Here is a 17,561-nt window from a genome sequence, read left to right as displayed (position 1 = left end):
CCTCCCTCCTTCATCCCTTCCCCCTCCCTCCCTGAGATGGCATGCAAATACTAAACACATTTTCACCTTAGTTATGTTGCATGGAAGAATTAAAATGAATGGGAGAAACCATGAGAAAAACCAAACCAAAACAAAACACAAGAGAAAATGGTCTACTTCATTCTGTGATCAATTTCATAGTTCTTTCTCTGGATGTGGAAGGCATTTTGCCTCAAGAGTCCATTGGGAATTTTTTAGGTCCTTGCATTGCTATGAAGTACTAAGTCTACCAGAAAAATTCCTCGCACATGGTGGTTTTTGCTGTGTACAAAATTCTCCTGGTTATGCTCCTTTCACTCAGCATTAGTTCATATAGGTCCTTCCAGGCCTCTCTGAAGTCTTCCTGTTCATCATTTCTTATAGCACTATAGTATTCCATTACATTCATATACCACAACTTGTTCAGCCATTCCCCAATTGATGGGTACCCCCTTGATTTCTAGTTCTTCACCACCACAAAGAGAGCTGCTATAAATATTTTTGTACATGTGGGACCCTTTCCCATTTTTGTGATCTCTTCGGGATATAGTCCTAGAAGCAATATTGCTGGGTCGAAGGGTATGCACATTTTTGTAAGTCCTTTGGGCATAGTTCCAAATTTCTCTGCAGAATGGTTGGATCAGCTCACAGCTCCACCAACAATGAATTAGTGTTCCAACTCTCCCACACCTTCTCCAACATTTATCATCTTCCTATTTTGTCATGTTAGCCAATCTGATAGGTGTGACGTGGTACCTCAGAGTTGTTTTGATTTGCATCTCTTTAATCAATAGTGATTTAGAGCATTTTTTCATAGGACTATAGATAGCTTTAATTTCTTCCTTTGAAAACTTCCTGTTCATTTCCTTTGACCATTTATCAACTGGGGAATGACTTGTATTCTTGTACATTTGACTCAATTCTCTATATATTTTAGAAATAAGGCCTTTGTCACAGACACTAATTGCAAAAATTCTTTCCAGTTTTCTGCTTTCCTCCTAATCTTGGTTGCTTTGGGTTTGTTTGTGCAAAGACTTTTCAATTTGGTGTAATCAAAGTTATCCATTTTGCACTTCATAATGTTCTCTATCTCATGTTTGGTCAAAAATTTCTCCATTCTGCATAAATCTGACAAATATACTATTCCTTGCTTTCCTAATTTGTTTATAGTATCAATCTTTATACCTATATCATGTGTCCATTTGGACTTGATTCTTGTGTACAGTTTCAGGCATTGGTCTATGCCCAGTTTCCGCTGCACTGTTATCCAGTTTTCCCAGCAGTTTTTGTCAGATAGTGAGTTCTTATCCCAGAAACTGGGCTCCTTGAGTTTATCAAACAGTAGATTGCTATATTCATTGGCTCCTGTGTCTTGAGCACCTAACCTAATAATTCCAGAGTTCTTAAGAGAGACCTTGAGAGTGTCCTTATATCGCTTCTTCTGACCACCATGTGAACACTTGCCCTGTGCGAGTCCTCCATAAAATAGTCTTTTTGGCAAATGTACATTTTGCATTTGAACAACTTGTCCAGCCCATCACAGTTGCACTCTCTGAAGCAGAGTTTGAATGCTTGGCAGTTTAGTTCAAGTGAGGACCGTAGTATCTGGTACCTTATCCTGTGAGGTGATCTTCAGAATCTTCCTAAGACAGTTCCAATGGAAGCAATTCAGTTTCCTGGCATCCTGCTGGTATACTGTCTAGGTTTCACAGGCATACAACAACGAGGTCAGCACAATGACTCTGTAGACCTTCAGTATGCTGGTCAGTCTAATACCTCTTCTCTCCCAAACCTATCTTTGGAGCCTCCCAAGCACTGAGCTAGCTCTGGCAATGCATGCCTCATTGTCAGTGTGTACCAAGGTAAGTGAACTTATCCACAGCATTCAAAACTTCTCCATTTGTTGTAATTGATGCATTGATGGTGTGGTGGTGGCTGATGGAGAATATATCTCTCTCCCAACCATATTTTAAACTTTTTGAAATTGTTGTTTTTGTTATCGTTGTTTTCCATATCATCCTTAAGATGCAGCTAGATGGTGCAGTCAGTGGATGGGCTTGGAGTCAGGATGATCTGAGTTTGAATCTTATCCCAGATACTTACTAGCTGTGTGATCCTGGGCAAATCACCTAACCCCTGCCAGCCTCAGTGTTCTTATCTGTAAAACAGTGATAATAATAGCACCTACCCCCCAGGATTTCTGTGAAGATCAAAAGAGATACTAGCATAAGTGCCTGGCATGTAGTTTGTTTGTTATTTGTCCTTTTTTCTCCCAAAGAGGACCAATGATATCACAGGGTGGCAGAGTTGCAGTTGTCAACTTTACTTTCTCTTCCAAAGTCATCAGATTCCAGGAGCTAAAGTCAGGACAACAGGCAATAGTCTGGGATGCAGTGCATGACCTTGGCCTCTTCTATGTGTGACCAAGCTCTAAGGGCTCCACGTTGCCTGCTTCAGCCACTGTTGGAACAAATTGTTCTCTTCTGCTGATTTCCCTGGGGGAAGTCTTCACATGCTTAGGATAGACATCCCCTAACCTTACACTGATGGGTTTGAGGCCTATCAGTTATCCTCAGCCTGTTATAACCTTCCTGCCTAATGGTTTACTGGCCTCTGCGAATACTACAGCTTCTTAGAACCACAGGTGAAATTTGGATGAAGGTGGAGACTAAAGGTGGATAAACAGCCTTGGACAGCACTCAGCAAGCTTTCACACCAGAGGTGCCTGTCCTCCCTGAACTCCCCATACATCCCCTTGCACATAGTAGGTTCATCTTTCCTTGCTTTCTTCATAGAGCTATCACAATGTTATGCATACTGCAGGAATTTTATACAGCTTCATGAATCGATTGGTTACTGAGACTTCAGACAATGTCAGTATTGAGGAAGGTTTATTCCCAGGGGGTTGGGAGAGCCAAGTGTTACATTTTCACTGTGAGCATTTACATCTTGAAAAATGGCAAAGACTACAAAAAACAGTTTAATTTATTGTTTTGATGTTTGTCTAGACTTGAGAAAGTGAAGGAAAAGGTGTTCATAATAGAAATTGAACTTAAAAATCTGTTGCCTGTTGGTGGAGTTGTTAATACAGCCATTCTGGAGAGCAATTTGGAACTATGTCCAAGGGCTATAAAACTGTGCATGCCCTTTGATCGAGGAATACCACTGCTAGGTCTATACTCCAAAGACATAAAAAAGGGGAAAAGACCTATTTGTACAAAATTATTTATAGCAATTCTTTTTGTGGTGGCTAAGAATGGCTAAACAAGTTGTGGCATATGATTGTGATGGAATATTATTGTGCTATAAGAAATGACAAGCAGTATGATTTCAGAAAAACCTGGGAAGATGTACATGAACTAATGCACAGTGAAGTGAACAGAGCCAGGAGAATGCTGTACCCAGCAACAGTTATATTGTATGATGAAGAGTTGTGATGACGTGGCTATTTTCAGCAATATAATGATCCAAGACAGTTCCAAAAGACTCCTGATGAAGCATGCTATCTGGCTCCAGAGAAAGAATTGATGCTGTCAGAATACCGACTGAAGAAATGCTATTTTTCACTTTCTTTCTTTTAAAAAAAATTCTAGTCTTCTTGTACAAAATGACTACTATGGAAATGTTTTACATGATTGCGCATGTATAACCTATGTTGTATTGCTTACCGTCTCAGGTAGGGGGGAGGGGAGGGATAGAATTTAGAACTCAAAAAAATTTTTTTAATGTTAAAAATTATTTTAACTTGCAATTGGGGGAAAAATAAAACATTAAATAAAAACTATGTTGCGTTCATTCCACGTCCTCCACCTATGGCCAGTTAGTGAAATTCTACCCTTGTTTACACCACAGCTTCTTTCTGACCATCCCAAAGACATAACCTACCTGATCTTGTCATGCACCTCCTTCCCCAGCTTCATCTGTCCAAGGGTTTGGGCAGCTGCCTGACGTACACCCCAGTTCCAATCATTCCACATAAGTTGGATCAACTTTTGTTTCAGATCCTACAAAGACAAAACATCCCCCAGGATCAATACAACTTAGGTAACTGAGACACAATGCTAATAGGTATGACATATGATTAGATTTCATTCTAGACAAGATTAGATTTTATTCTAGACAACAAGAAATGAGATTATTCTGGCAAAATATTGCCTTTCTTTTTCCAGTTACATGACAATAAGTACCTATCTTCTTGACATGTCTTTTTTCACCTCTTGCCACTCAGGTACTGTTGAATTTGTAGGTAGTCACTCATATTTATTTAATTACCAGTAAGAAGAAACAGGTGAAATTATGAATGAAATGGATGAATGAAAACTGGAATTATTTTTTCAAGTTGTTATAGCTGTTGTTCAGTCATTTTTCAGTCATGTCCTACTCTTCCTGACCCATCTTTTTGAATTTTCTTGGCAAAGATATTGGAGTGGTTTGCCATTTCCTTTTCCAGCTCATTTCACAGATGAGAAAAATAGGGTTAAGTGACTTGAATAGGGTCACACAACCATCAAGTGTCTAAGGACAGATTTAAACTCAGGAAGATGAATCTTCTTGACTTCAGGCCTGGTGCTCTGTCTACTGCACCATCCAGCTGCCAGAGAGTTCCAGAGAAGGCTCTTGATTCATCTAGATCCCACCTGAGCCCCATGTCACACATGCCTACTACCGTATTTAGGTCAAAGAGCTGTAGACAAGCAGAATGTGTTGTCTTGGGAGGTAGAGGGTTTCCTCTTCCTGGAAGTCTTCAAGAAGACACTGGATGACCACTTATTGAGGATGTGGTGGAAGGTGTTCTTGCTTAGGTATGGGTTGCATGAGAAGACCTCTGTGGTCTCTTAGATTCCATGATTCTCTGATCAGTAATTGAACTTCTGCGTCCTGGTTATTTAACTGTATTTGCACCCACACCTCTAGACAGTGGGGCTGAAAGAACAGTCAGATGTTCAGGGCCATGGGAATGGCAGGTAGTTTCAGGTCAAACTTGTGGTATTCAGAATAGATAAGAATAAGATGATCTAACTGGGCATCCTTGTGGCAAATCCATTTAGATAGCTGAAAATAGTCCATAGGTAATGGCAGGTTGATGAAATACGTTATGGAGAAAGGGAAGGCTTAGAAAGGCATCTTCATTGTGCTAGGAAGATTCATCTAGGGCAGATAGGAATGGTGGTTAGGGTTCAGTCTTGCTGCTCCCCTTGTTTGGAATGGCCTTTGTATAATTATCTAGATTCAGTAGAGTTCAAGACCCAATTCTCCTTGAGGTCCTCTGACTAGTCTAGTCCTTAGTAATCTCTCTTCTCCAATTATACTTATGGTAAGTACTTTGTAGTTTAGCACTTGTTTGCTAATTGTTTTATCTTATCAACTAGACTCTAAGTATTGAGGGGAAGGATTATAGCATCCTTGTTGTTGTTTAGTTTTTAATTCAATTTTATTTCATTTTCAATTGAGAATTCTCTCCTTTCCCTCTTGCCCACCCATTGACAAGGCAAGAAAAAACCCATTACAAATATATATATAGTCATGAAAAAGAAATTTCCACATTAGTTGTATGACATCCTGTCTAATTTGTATGGGTTATAGCAAAAGCAGAATTCTCTGTTTTCTCAGAAGGAAGGGCTGTAATTTTTGCTAAACAAGGTTTATATATGAAGCATAAAACCCACTCCTTCCCTCCTTTCTCTTGCCCAACACTAGGAAACATCTTTTATACTTGTTTATACCAGGAAGACCATGCCAGGGACTTCCAGCATCCATCACCAGACATTGATTAAACATGCAAAACAAATATATTTATTTTGTTCAGGGAGTTCAAGATCAGGTAGTGGAACAGGTAGTCAAAGTCACAGAAGTCCTTGGAGACATTTGGAGGTGATTTTTATTTGGGGGCTAGATATAAGTGTGCTTTAAATGTCTGGATTTCTTGGAAAACGAAGGGCAAAAAACCTGTGAGTAGACTGAGCTGCCTGAGTGGGGACCCAGCTAGCTGGGTAGCTCAGTTCATCCTGTCCCTTCTGTCTCCCTCTCCCCTTCCTTGATGGCCAGGCAGTTGCCTTGGGTTTACTGGCTAGATATCTGTTTCTTTCTTTCCTTTTCTTTCTTCTTTCTTTCTTTCTTTCTTTCTTCCTTTCTTTCTTTCTTTCTTTCTTTCCTTCCTCTTTCTTTCTTTCCTTCTTTCTTTCTTTCCTTTCTCTCTTTCTTTCTTTCCTTTCTCTTTCTTTCTTTCCTTCTTTCTTTCTTTCCTTTCTCTCTCTCTTTCTTTCTTTCTTTCTTTCTCTCTTTCTTTTTCTGTCTTTCTGTCTTTCTTTCTTGTCTTTCCCAAAACCTTAAACCCAATGTATTCTGAAGCCCATAGATTGGACAACAGTAGGTCCCTACCCAAGCTCCACTTAATGACGATTCTCTGGACCCTCTTGGCTTAGAGTGATTATCAATAGTAACTATTTCACTTTCCCTTCCAGCTTGATTTAGTTTTTTTTCTTTCGCTCATTAAAGGGGCCATTCCCTGACTACTTCTTAAAGAAGCCTGTTCACTGAATGGGCATTACCTCCCTCTAAGTGAGTACCTAAAAAGGCCAAGGTCTCCCAGTGCGTCCTGGCTCATCTAATCATCCTGATGAATATCTGGTCACTTGATCCAGATGACTCAGGAGAAGAGGTGAGGCTGGTGACCTGCACAGCCCTCCCTCACTCAAAACAAAGTCAAGTGCAAGGTCTTGGTCATGGTCTTCTTCGAAAATGAAGGATGAACACAACACATAACACAGGCTTTAACCTCTTACCTGGCCCATACCTGATGCACATCTATGGGGTGGGGCTAGGGATAGCATTTGGCTGGCATCTGATCAGTCTGGCAGAAGATTTATCACAGAAGCTAGCTGCTTCTTACTTATGCATTGTGATAGGGCTAATCTCTTAGTTTTGATTGTGGTAACCTAGAGATAGTGAGCAGTGGTATTGGGATAGAGAGATGTTTGGAAAGCATAGTAGAATGGGAGTGGAGAATTTGACAGCAGCAAATAGCAACAAGTGTTGCCCACTTTACTTAAACTGCACTTGGATTTAGCAGGGCAAGAAAAGGATTTACCTGGCTGACAATCCTCCCACTGATTCGGGAGAGAGCCCGGCAGGCCACAATCCGGTCTTCCCACTGGCAGCTGTTCAGCTCCACAGCAAGGAGGGTATGTATCATGCTCTAAGGAGATGTAAAATATAGTTTAGTGGTTTCTCTGAGCACCTTCAATAGTGATGGATGGAACCTTGAAAGACCCACTATAATGTGGCATTCAGCAGCATTAGAATCATAAAAAAGGTGGAATTTCAATTTCTTAGTGGTGGAAAGGTATAATGCCTTCAATCGTAGCCAGACAACTTGGGTTCCATTAAACCTGGAGAGGGCAAAAAAGGGGTCTAGTTCATCCAATTTTAACAGGAAACTGCTAGGTTTCTGTTAAATTCAGCATTCACTTTTTCCCTGTTCTCTTCTTCTCACATTGACAAATATATAACTTGCCCTATGTATGTTTCACACCTATTATGATGTCATTCATATTTTCTAAGTTGCCATTTCTTATATGTCTAAAGTTGGTGATAGCTTAGATGTAAATGCCTTGTCTACAACCCCTAAAGTTCAGAATCCCAGGTGGTGTTGTGGTAGTGAAGTAAGTTAGGTATTGACTTCTTGACCATCCAAGTAGCATGGTCACAGAAGGTATACACAGGGGTGTTGTGATAGTGGATAGTGGGTGGAAAGTTTGCAAACCTTAAAGCGCTCTATAAGTACTGATCTATATTATTGCTATTATTATTAGTCTACAATCAATCACCAGACTTCTAGTGTGACAATAACGTCATTCCCTGAGCCTCCTACTGCACTCTTACAGAGCTCAAACAATGTTTATAGAGCAACACAGAGGTGTGCTGGTAAATGTTTAACAACAGAACTCCCAGATACACACACACACACACACACACACACACACACACACAATCTGGATTATTTTAATAATTTAAACAATAATTTAAAAATATTATTTAATAATTTAAATATTTAATAATTGTATTTAACAATCTGAATTGTTTTATTATATATTATAAATTTTGTCTTTTTTTTATTTTTAGCATTTAAAAAAAGCATTTTGAGTTCCAAATTCTCTTCCTCCTTCTAGCCCTGCCCTCCATCCATTGAGAAGGCAAGCAATATATTAATTTGCATTGTTAACACTTCCTTCAGTCCATCTGGCCCATCAGAAAAATCAGACCCTGATTTGTAGTGATTCAGTTTTCTGAGGTCTGGATGTTCACCTTTAAGTGATACCAACAACACCAGTGCTTAGTCTGTTCCCAGTGAGTGAGCTATATGCACATCTACCATATACACACAGGAAGGTCACACTCAGAAACACTGATTACTGGATATAGGTTATCTAATTAAGCCCATAAATCTCACCTGGCTCCTCCTCTGCTGTGTCATTACACACAACTCTCTGCACTTCACCAAAAATCAAGGCTGTTCTCCAGGAAATACACCAACTTTGGTCCTACTTCCTCTGTCTACAGCATCCCTTTGTAGAAAGGCTGAGGCACCTAGTCAGCTTTCCATCAAATGCAATCACTAACCAAGTCCTAGAAGAAACTTCTTAGACAAATCCTCTGAGGCAAGTTCCTATTCCACTTGAGTTATTTCCTACCCCCATGCTCCTCTATACTTTTCTTTCCCTACTATACTGATACTCCTAGAAATAAGATTATGTATGTCTTAGAATTTATCAAGATCTCCAAAAGGAGTTGGGAGAAAGTCTCCCTGTCATATAATAGTTCAATCAGATGTTATTCTACTCATCTCTTTCCATCTCTGTAAATCAACTCCTCAGGTCCAGGGTAGAACAATAATTCAAAGAGTAAGACAAATTTTCCCTGGCTATAGCTATTTGATGTTTTATTTTTTTGGATAAATGCACAGATAGCATGCTTATCAAACTTGCTGATGGCACAAAGTTAGGAAGGATACCTTAAGATCTTGAAAGGAAATGGACCAAATATAGTTAAGATGAAATTTAACAGTAGTGAATATAGTAAATATGAAAACCAAGCCTTTTTCTTAGGTTCAAAAACTCAACTTCATGCTAACAAAGGAAGCATAGCTAGATAGAAATTCATATTAAAAAATGGATTTTAGTGGTCTGTGAACTAAATATGAGTCAACAGTGTGCTATAGCAGAAAAGAAAGCTAATATAATATTAGGCAGCATTAAGAGAGGCATAATAATAAGCAATAAGATGATGATAGACCTGCTGTATTATACTTTGGAGTATCGTGTTCAGTTGAATTTACCACATTTTAAGGAAAATTGACATTTTGGAGAGTGTCTAGAGAAGGGCAACCAGCATGATTAAGAGTCTCAAATTCCTGCTTATGAGAACTGATTGAAGTAACTGGAGGTGTTTAATATAGAGAACATAAAATTTAGGGGCACTTGATTGATGTCTTTAAGTATTAGAAGTGCCATCAAGTAGAAGAGGGGATTATCTTTGTTCTTCTTGGCCCCAGAAAGCAGAAGAAGGAAAAACAAGCTGATGTGTCCAAGAGTCAAACCTAGAGTCAATGTGAGAGGAAAACTTGCTCACAATTAGAGTTATACTAAAAAAAAAAATACAATGGGTTGTCTCTGCAGTTACTGGGCATTGGACGTCTCCAAGTAAAGGCTGGATGGCTACTTTGGGGTCATGTTGAGTGGATTCTCATTCAGGAATGGGTCTCAACTAGATGGAACTTTGAGCTTACTTCCAACTCTGAGATTCTGTGAACTCTCCAGAAACCTGACTTGTTCCTTACAGACCCTTAGACCTTTGGTTTGACTTTCTTGTATCCCCAATTTCTGACTTATCCTGATGTCTGGAAACTGAAGGCTCTATCATTCAGTTTTCCTGCCTTGAGAATTAACCACCATTAACTTTTCCAAATTCTAACCTAACTACGGTCCAAATCTTGGTGCGCCAGTATGGCCCTAGGCACACCAGTTCACAGTTGCCATGAATAATTAGGCATGTGATAAATGCTTGTATTTTTGGAAGACTATGAATGGCCCTTTGCAGTGGCGAGGCATTAGTATAGATAGACTAGACTGTAGAGACCACCCCTATGAACGTAATTTGATAGGAAAATGTACAATCTTACCATAATTTGGCTGTACAAGTAGCAAAAAATCCAATTTCTGTTTTGGTCTCTCTCTGTATACCTCTAAAATGGGCACCTACCGTCTTATCACTGAGATAGCTCAGTAGGACACAAGCTTGTTCCTCTGTTTCCTTGTCCTTTTTGGAAAACAGTTGGTAGAGGATTCTCTTCACCACAGCAAAAGAAGCAATCCCATCCAGGGCCAAGCATTGGGCTGCTGCCCAGCTATCAGCATCATTACCTGTCAAGATGGATTGGAGGAAGAGTAGAAGGATCATGAAGTAGTTAGAACTGATTTCCATAGTCTAAGTACTATCCCTCTGGGATGGTTACACCCTAAAGCCTGCCCTTCAACTCCCTGAACCCCACTAAACCATACCCTTGGGTTGTCTCACTTGAGATGGGCTACACAGGTAGCTTAGCTAGGGATGAGAGGGAAAAGTGTCCTTAAAGCATACCCATAGCTTGATTAAGCAAGTTAAATTAAGGGTTTCCAAAGAGCATTCACACCCTTATCCTCTGTCCCTTCCCCCATCCCAAATGTTTTAAATAAAATCCGGTAAACACTACAATAATACATAATGTCTCTGATATAATAGACACGCAATAAATACTTCAGTGATTAATTGATTCAATAGGAATTTTCGTTAGCATTCACAATTTATTGAGGAAAGGAGCATAGGAGAGTGATGGTAGGATAGATTCCTGCAAAAATAAAATGGACAAGTATATTACCGGGACCATCCCACATGGGGCTCCTCAATGACTGTCTGCTACCCTTTCAGGAATCATGATCCTTGAGAATAGAGAGGAATAGCTCTGGTGATGCCCTGTGGGTAAGGGTAGCTGCTTTGTCAAAGTTCCATAAAGAGGCCTGATTTTCCAACTTCCACTTCTACGCTGGAGTCTGGAATAGCTCCATTCCCTGATGGTTCAAAGGCACTTGACTGCTATCATGCTTACCTGGGCCCTCTCTTTCCTCAGATATCATGACTTGACTTTTGGGGGTATGAAGAAATTATCTTATATCTCTGCTTAATAACCTTGTCATGCTCTGCTTAATTGTGATTTTTTTCTTTTAAGAATAAAGGGACTCAAAAAAACCCCAAACCCCAAAACAAAACAGGGCAGCTAGGTAGCAGAGTGGATAAAACACTGGAGTCAGGAGGATCTAAGTCCAAATCTCATCTCAGACATTTGACACTTACTAGCTGTGTGACCCTGGAAAACTCATTTAACTCCAATTGTCTTGCAAAAAAAAAAAAATGAAGGGACTCCTTTTTAATCACTCTGGCGTGTAAGAAGCCTATTTGGACCATGAGACTGTCTGAGAGTAACATGCCAAAATTGTAGGCATGATAGATAGGAAGAAACAATAGCTCCTGGAATCCTCTTTACAAAATCAAGTGTGATAGCAAATTTTCCAAAGGGTGATGATGGAAAGTAAAGGATTAGAGAAGATTGATGGAGGGCAGTCTTTCACTATATCCAGATTCAAATAAAAAGTGATGGTAAGTTAGCCCCTCACCTACTGCTAGGGCATTCTGCATGATTTCCTGTGCTTGACGGTCATGTGCTTGGATGGTGTAGTGACACAGAGCTGCTGCCATGCGTACACTGGCATTTTTATCCATTAGTGCTTCCTTGACCAGAGGCTGTAGTTCCTTTGGTATCTCCGGAACAGCTTGAGTTTGAGCAGTGTCTTCATTGTCTGCCATCACAAGAGAAGGAGGTCAGAAAACTTCCTTCTCACACCTTTCATCAAATATCAGAGGTAAATTGGAAAGTTCCCTCCCAGGATGAACCAGATTAAAATGTAATTGGAAAAATGCTTAACAAAAAAAAAAAAAGTTAAATACAATAAAACAGAGAAACGTTAACTTGTGGTTTTCTAAGACAACATACAGCTCAAAGGAATTATTTCTATTTGAATTTGACACCACCTCGGTAGAACATAGAATGTTGGTTCTGTTGCACGAACTCGGCACTTGTGCCAATAAATATTTAATGACCAACTTTCTGAAAGTAACACTGCACAGTTTTAAATTTAATCTTCATTACTAATATTTACTCCATTATTTTAAGTATAGACAATCAACAAAACAATAAACCAAGTTTTGTTTGGCAGCTTGCTTATTGAAAATAGTTGGGAATGCACAGGATGAAAATTTGATAATCAGCTTTTGAAAGCTGGTTTGAGTTGACTTCAGCACACACTTGGATCTTGAGCAAGTCATCTGGAACTTGAGGTTCTCATCTGTAAGATGAAAGCTTTGAGTATGATGACTTACAAGTCTCTTCCATCTTTACCTGTGGTTCAGTGCAGGTGTTTTATATTCATTTATTCAATAGATATTTACTGGGTACCTATTTAAGCAGTATGAATAGTGAAGAGGGCAGGACAAAAGCACATCTTTACAAGTCATGAGTAGAGAAAAAACAGGTTGAGAAAGGACTCAAAGTCAAAGGCCTTCTATCAGATAATAGCTCAATGTGTTGCCGTAGAGCTATTGGTAGTACTCTATTGATTATCAATTACCAGAACAAGGAGTTTCAGAAACAAGAAAAGGCAGGAAAGTATAAGAAAAGACAGGAAAATCCCCTATCCAAAGGCCTGAGTTAAGATCTATGGCAGCAGAACCCCTAAGATGTAGTTTGCTATAAAAGTTAATAGTAAGGGCCATAAGGAACTGAGAATTTCAGTTTTGAGTAGGTGTAATGTTAAGGGAATTTGAAGATTTTCCCTGCCCATAAAAGGTCCAGCTTTGGACTGGCCCATAGCCTGAGTCACATAGAACCAATAGTGGGAGGAGCTTGCAGAACAGCTGGAGCAAGAAGGACAGAGCTGAGAGGCAGAGCAGCTAGTATGAGTGAGAGAGGGTGGAATTTTGCCTAAGGGAGCTTGTTTGTGGGGAGGCCTAACGGAGGGAAGGCTTGGGGATGGCCATGCTCCCTTTATTGGTAATGTGTACAAACATCCTTGTTACCATGGTAGAATTGGCTTTCTGGTATCTGAATAAATATTTTGGATTCATCTTTGAGGAAGAGAGTTTATATTTTGCTAATTTACCCTGGAAATATGCATACATATCCATAGCGTGGTTGTGTGCATCTCAATGATGCTTCAGTAGGCTGCGAAAGATAGGAAAATATTTTAGAGACTGTGTAGGTTTTACTATGTTTGTGTTGTTTCCAGAGACAATTAGCATCTATGTATGTACAAAATGCAGGCTGCTCTCTCTATTAGAGAAGGAGGAGGGAGGGCTGGAGGAATATGGGCTTCTCAGGAAAAATTAGCATTTTCTCCCTCCTTAAACTATTTATGTACTTTTATTTACTTATGTATCTTTTTGTATCACCCCTCTCCCAGCAGAATGTAAGCTTCTTGAGGTCAGGGACTGTTCTTTTTTGTCTTTGTATGCACAGCTCTTAGCCAAGTGTCTGGTACATAGCAAAAGCTTAAGAAGTATTTGTTTAATTAAAATAATGTTTTAAGGGGAAAACAAAGAGGGAGAAAAAACTATGAAACCACAGAGGGAAATCCTATCCCATGTACAGAGACTGGAGGGTAGAAGAATGCAACCCAGAGAAGAATGAGAAAAAACCATTGGAGCCAGCTAATAAGCATTTTTTAAGTACTTTAAGTTTGCTGAGCACTTTACAAGTACTGTCTGGTTTTATCCTTACAACATTCAGAGGTGGGTAGGTATTATTATAGTAATTTTTTTAATAGATGAGGAAACTGAGGTTGAGAGAGGTTAAGTGACTTCCCCAAGGTCACAAAGCAAGTAAATATTTAAGGCTGAATTTGAATTCAGGTCTTCCTGACTGCTGCACCATCTAACTGTCGTATTTAATGATGTTGAAGCTCTACCTATGGAAGGTAGAACTGACTCCTCTGATGAGGAAATAGTTTCTTATTCTTCATCAAATGATATTGAGGATTTATTGGTAAAAGGGAGGGAAAGAACATTTATTTGTTTATTTATTTTTAGTTTTCAACATTTGCTTTTATAAGATTTTGAGTTCTAATTTTCTCCCCTCCCTCCACTCCCCCCTCTCCAGGACAGCACGCAACCTGATTAGATTGCATGTATGATCATGTATGTATCACTATACATGCATGTATTACTATGCATGTAGGATCATATTAAACATATTTCCACATTAGTCATGTTGTGAAAGAATCAGAACAGAAGGGAAAAACCATGAGAGAGAAAAACCAAAAAACAACAAAAGAAAGAGAAAGTATGCTTCGATCTGCATTCAGACTCTTTCTCTGGATGTGGATAGCATTTTCCATAATCATTCTTTTGGAATTGTCTTAGATCGTTGCATTGCTGAGAAGAGCTAAGTCTGACAAACTCTGTTATCACAGAATTTTCTGTTACTATGTACAGTGTTGTCCTGGTTCTGCTCACTTCATTCAGCATCAGTTCATGCAAGTTGGAAAGAGAATTTAGTATTTGAAATAAGAAGAAGGTATATTTTTGGAGTTAGTAGTTCCATACTGAGACAGCTATATGCAGTCATATATTATATGAACTGACATAAATATCTTTGGAGGGTATGTTGTCTTCCTCAACAAGCCAAGTCAACAAGCATTTATTTAGCTGCTACTACGTTCCAGGTACTATTTAAGCACTGGGGCAAAAACAAAACAAAACAAAACAAAAACAAACTCTATCCTTAAGGAGATCACCCTCTAATGGAAGAAACAACCTTCAAACACCTATGTACGAAGAAAATATATATAGGATAAATCAGAGGTGGTCTCAGAGGGAAGGCACTAGTATTAAGGGAGACTGGGAAAGGCTTCTTGCAGAAGGTGAGATTTGAAATGAGACTTCAGGAGCCCAGGAGATGAGGAAGCAGAGGTGAGGAGAGAATTCACAGGGGCACAGCCAGGGAAAATGCACATTCTGGGAACAGGGTGTCTATTGTGAAGGACAGTGTCACTGAATAGTAGAATACATAAAGGAGGGTAAGTTGTAAGAAGACTAGAAAGGAACAAAAAATAAATGGACTTCATTTTATGTGTTTTGAAAGGAAATAGGGAAAAAGTTACACTTTGAGCCCTTCAGAAAAGTGCAGTCTCCATCAGATAGTTTTAAGTAGTGTAATTCCTGTTAACTCTATATGAAGTCAAAATCTGTTTTAATAAAAATGTAAATTTTAAATTAAAAAAAAGAAGACTAGAAAGGTAGCAATGAGCTAGGTCAGGTGTGGGAAACCTGTGGTCTTGAGGCCACATGTGGCCCTCTGGGTCCTCAGGTATGGCCTTTTGACCGAGCCCAAGTTTTACAGAACAAATCTTTTTATTAAGGGGATTTGTTCCGTGAAGTTTGGATTCAGTCAAAGGGCCACACTTGAAGACCTAGAGAGCCACATGTGGCCTGGAGGTCACAGGTTCCCCATCCCTGGGCTAGGTTATGAAGAACTTCAAAAGCCAAAATGAGAATTTTATATTTGATCTTGAAGTTAATAAGGAACCATCGCAATTTTTTGAATAAGGGTGGTGACCTGATTAGACCTATATTTTAGAAAGATCAATTTGATAGTTAAGTAGAGGATGGACTGGAGTGGGGAGAGACTTGAAGCAGGGAGACTAATCAGAACCCTTGTAATAATCCAGGTGGGAAGTGATAAGGACCTGCACCAGGATGGTGACAATATCAGAGGAGAGAATGGGGTATAGATGACAGATGTTGGGAAGTAAGAACCACCAAGACTTATCAACAGATTGGATATGATGAGAGAATAAGGAGGGAAGGATGACCATGTAGCTGCAATTTGAGAGCCTAGAAGGATTGCAGTGCCCTCAATAGGAATAGATATGTTAAGAATGAGTTCAGTTTTCAACATGCTGATCTTTAAATGGTTTGACAGAAAGCCTACTGAGACCTGTCAGATATGATCACCAAGATCCACTACAAAGATAAATGATACTCCCACAAGGCAGGTCTTTAGGAACTATGAAGTGTTGGACAGAAATTAAATCTTAAGGGCACAGGTGGTATTTTTTTTTTTATCACTGCTTCCTAGGGAAGGCATGAACCTTAGAAGAGAGTCCATGTGATTCTCTTTCTGGTAGTCTTATTGTAGACTCTTCAGAGGCCACCTTTACTTCTAGTTGCTGAAGGAAAAACTCAGGGAAGATGGAAAAGACTCTGGTAGTTGTCATCTTGTCCCTATCCCCAGCTTGTTACACAAGAGGCTTCAGGAAATTTTCTCTTTGAATTTCTCTTATTGGTCCTCAACGTGGTGTCCAAAAGTAAAACTCTGACCTCAAAGACAGCTCTTCCAAAAAACTTCCCAGAATGCACACATGTTGATTTCACTGAGGGACTTCTTTGCAAAGGGGCTGCCTGGAGGCTGGACTCCCCCTCAGGTTCATTCCAATTCTTCTGAACCAAGTTACTCAAAATATCTTTGACTTCTGGTGCTACTATAGGGGAGTGGGGCAGGAACTTGTCTGAGTTCTCTCAAATTCCCTTCCAAACAGCCTTGTAATTTTTAGTCCTCAGAACAAATGATAAGAGTAGTGAAGCAGCCCAAGACAGTTTGGAAGATCAGGAGGAAAAGTGTGTTGCACTGGGGTAGAAGGGAAGTACAATTGGGCAGCAGCAGGGGCAAGCCTCACACCAGGCAGCCAGCCACTTCCAACGTAAATCAATAGTGAGGCTCTAAACCCCAGGGCAAACCAGTAATCAGTGCAGGCCAGCAGTGAGGCCAAATATCCAGCAGCAAGTTACCCAGCAGCAAGGCCCTGAGCCCACCCCCCACTTCAGACAATGCCTCTAGGAGCAGAGTCCAACTTTCACAGAAAGTAAAAAGTCACTAAATAGGCAGAAAAATGAGCAAATAACAAAAAACACACCTGACCATAGAAAGTTTCTATGGTACCAAGAAGGATCAAGGCAGAAACTTAGAAGAGGACAACAATGTCAAGGTCTACAAGTGAAGCCTCAAAAAAAAATGTGTATTAGTGTCAGGCCCCAAAAGAACTTCTGGAAGAGCTCAGAAAGGATTTTAAAAAGGAAATGAGAGAGTTAGAAGAAAAACTGAAAAAAAAAAAACAAATGAAAATAAGGCAAGAGATAATGCAAAAAGAAGCAACAGCTTCGTAAAAGAAGCAGAAAATATGGAAAAAATATATACAAAAATTTATCAAAGACAACAACTCTCTAAAACGTAGAACTATTCAAATTGAAAGAAAGGTACAAAAACTCACTGAAGAAAATAATTCCTTAAAAATTAGAATTGGGTAAGAAGAAACTAATAACTTTATGAGATATCAAGGAACAATAAAATCAAATCAAAAGAATAAAAAAAATAGAAAAAATTGTGAAATTTCTCATGGGAA

At 39.4% G+C, this 17,561-nt stretch overlaps 1 protein-coding gene across 2 annotated transcripts in view; it reads right to left on the bottom strand.

Moving 5' to 3' along the window:
• HEATR4 (HEAT repeat containing 4) overlaps window positions 1-17,561 on the bottom strand; it is a 91,510-nt gene that overhangs the window by 38,777 nt on the left and 35,172 nt on the right. The window contains exons 7-10 of one of the 2 annotated variants that reach the window (XM_072629184.1): window positions 11,724-11,906; window positions 10,276-10,436; window positions 7,106-7,213; window positions 3,904-4,022 (exon numbers count right to left, since the gene is read on the bottom strand). In XM_072629184.1, coding sequence (XP_072485285.1) covers window positions 3,904-4,022; window positions 7,106-7,213; window positions 10,276-10,436; window positions 11,724-11,906 — 571 coding nt within the window. The remainder of the gene's footprint in view (window positions 1-3,903; window positions 4,023-7,105; window positions 7,214-10,275; window positions 10,437-11,723; window positions 11,907-17,561) is intronic. The other variant, XM_072629185.1, reaches the window with a different exon arrangement.

This window comes from Notamacropus eugenii, chromosome 1 (assembly GCF_028372415.1).
Source record: "Notamacropus eugenii isolate mMacEug1 chromosome 1, mMacEug1.pri_v2, whole genome shotgun sequence".
Lineage (NCBI taxonomy): Eukaryota > Metazoa > Chordata > Mammalia > Diprotodontia > Macropodidae > Notamacropus > Notamacropus eugenii.
The sequence above is the reverse complement of the archived record's forward strand: the minus strand, read 5'-3'. Positions and strand labels throughout refer to the sequence as shown.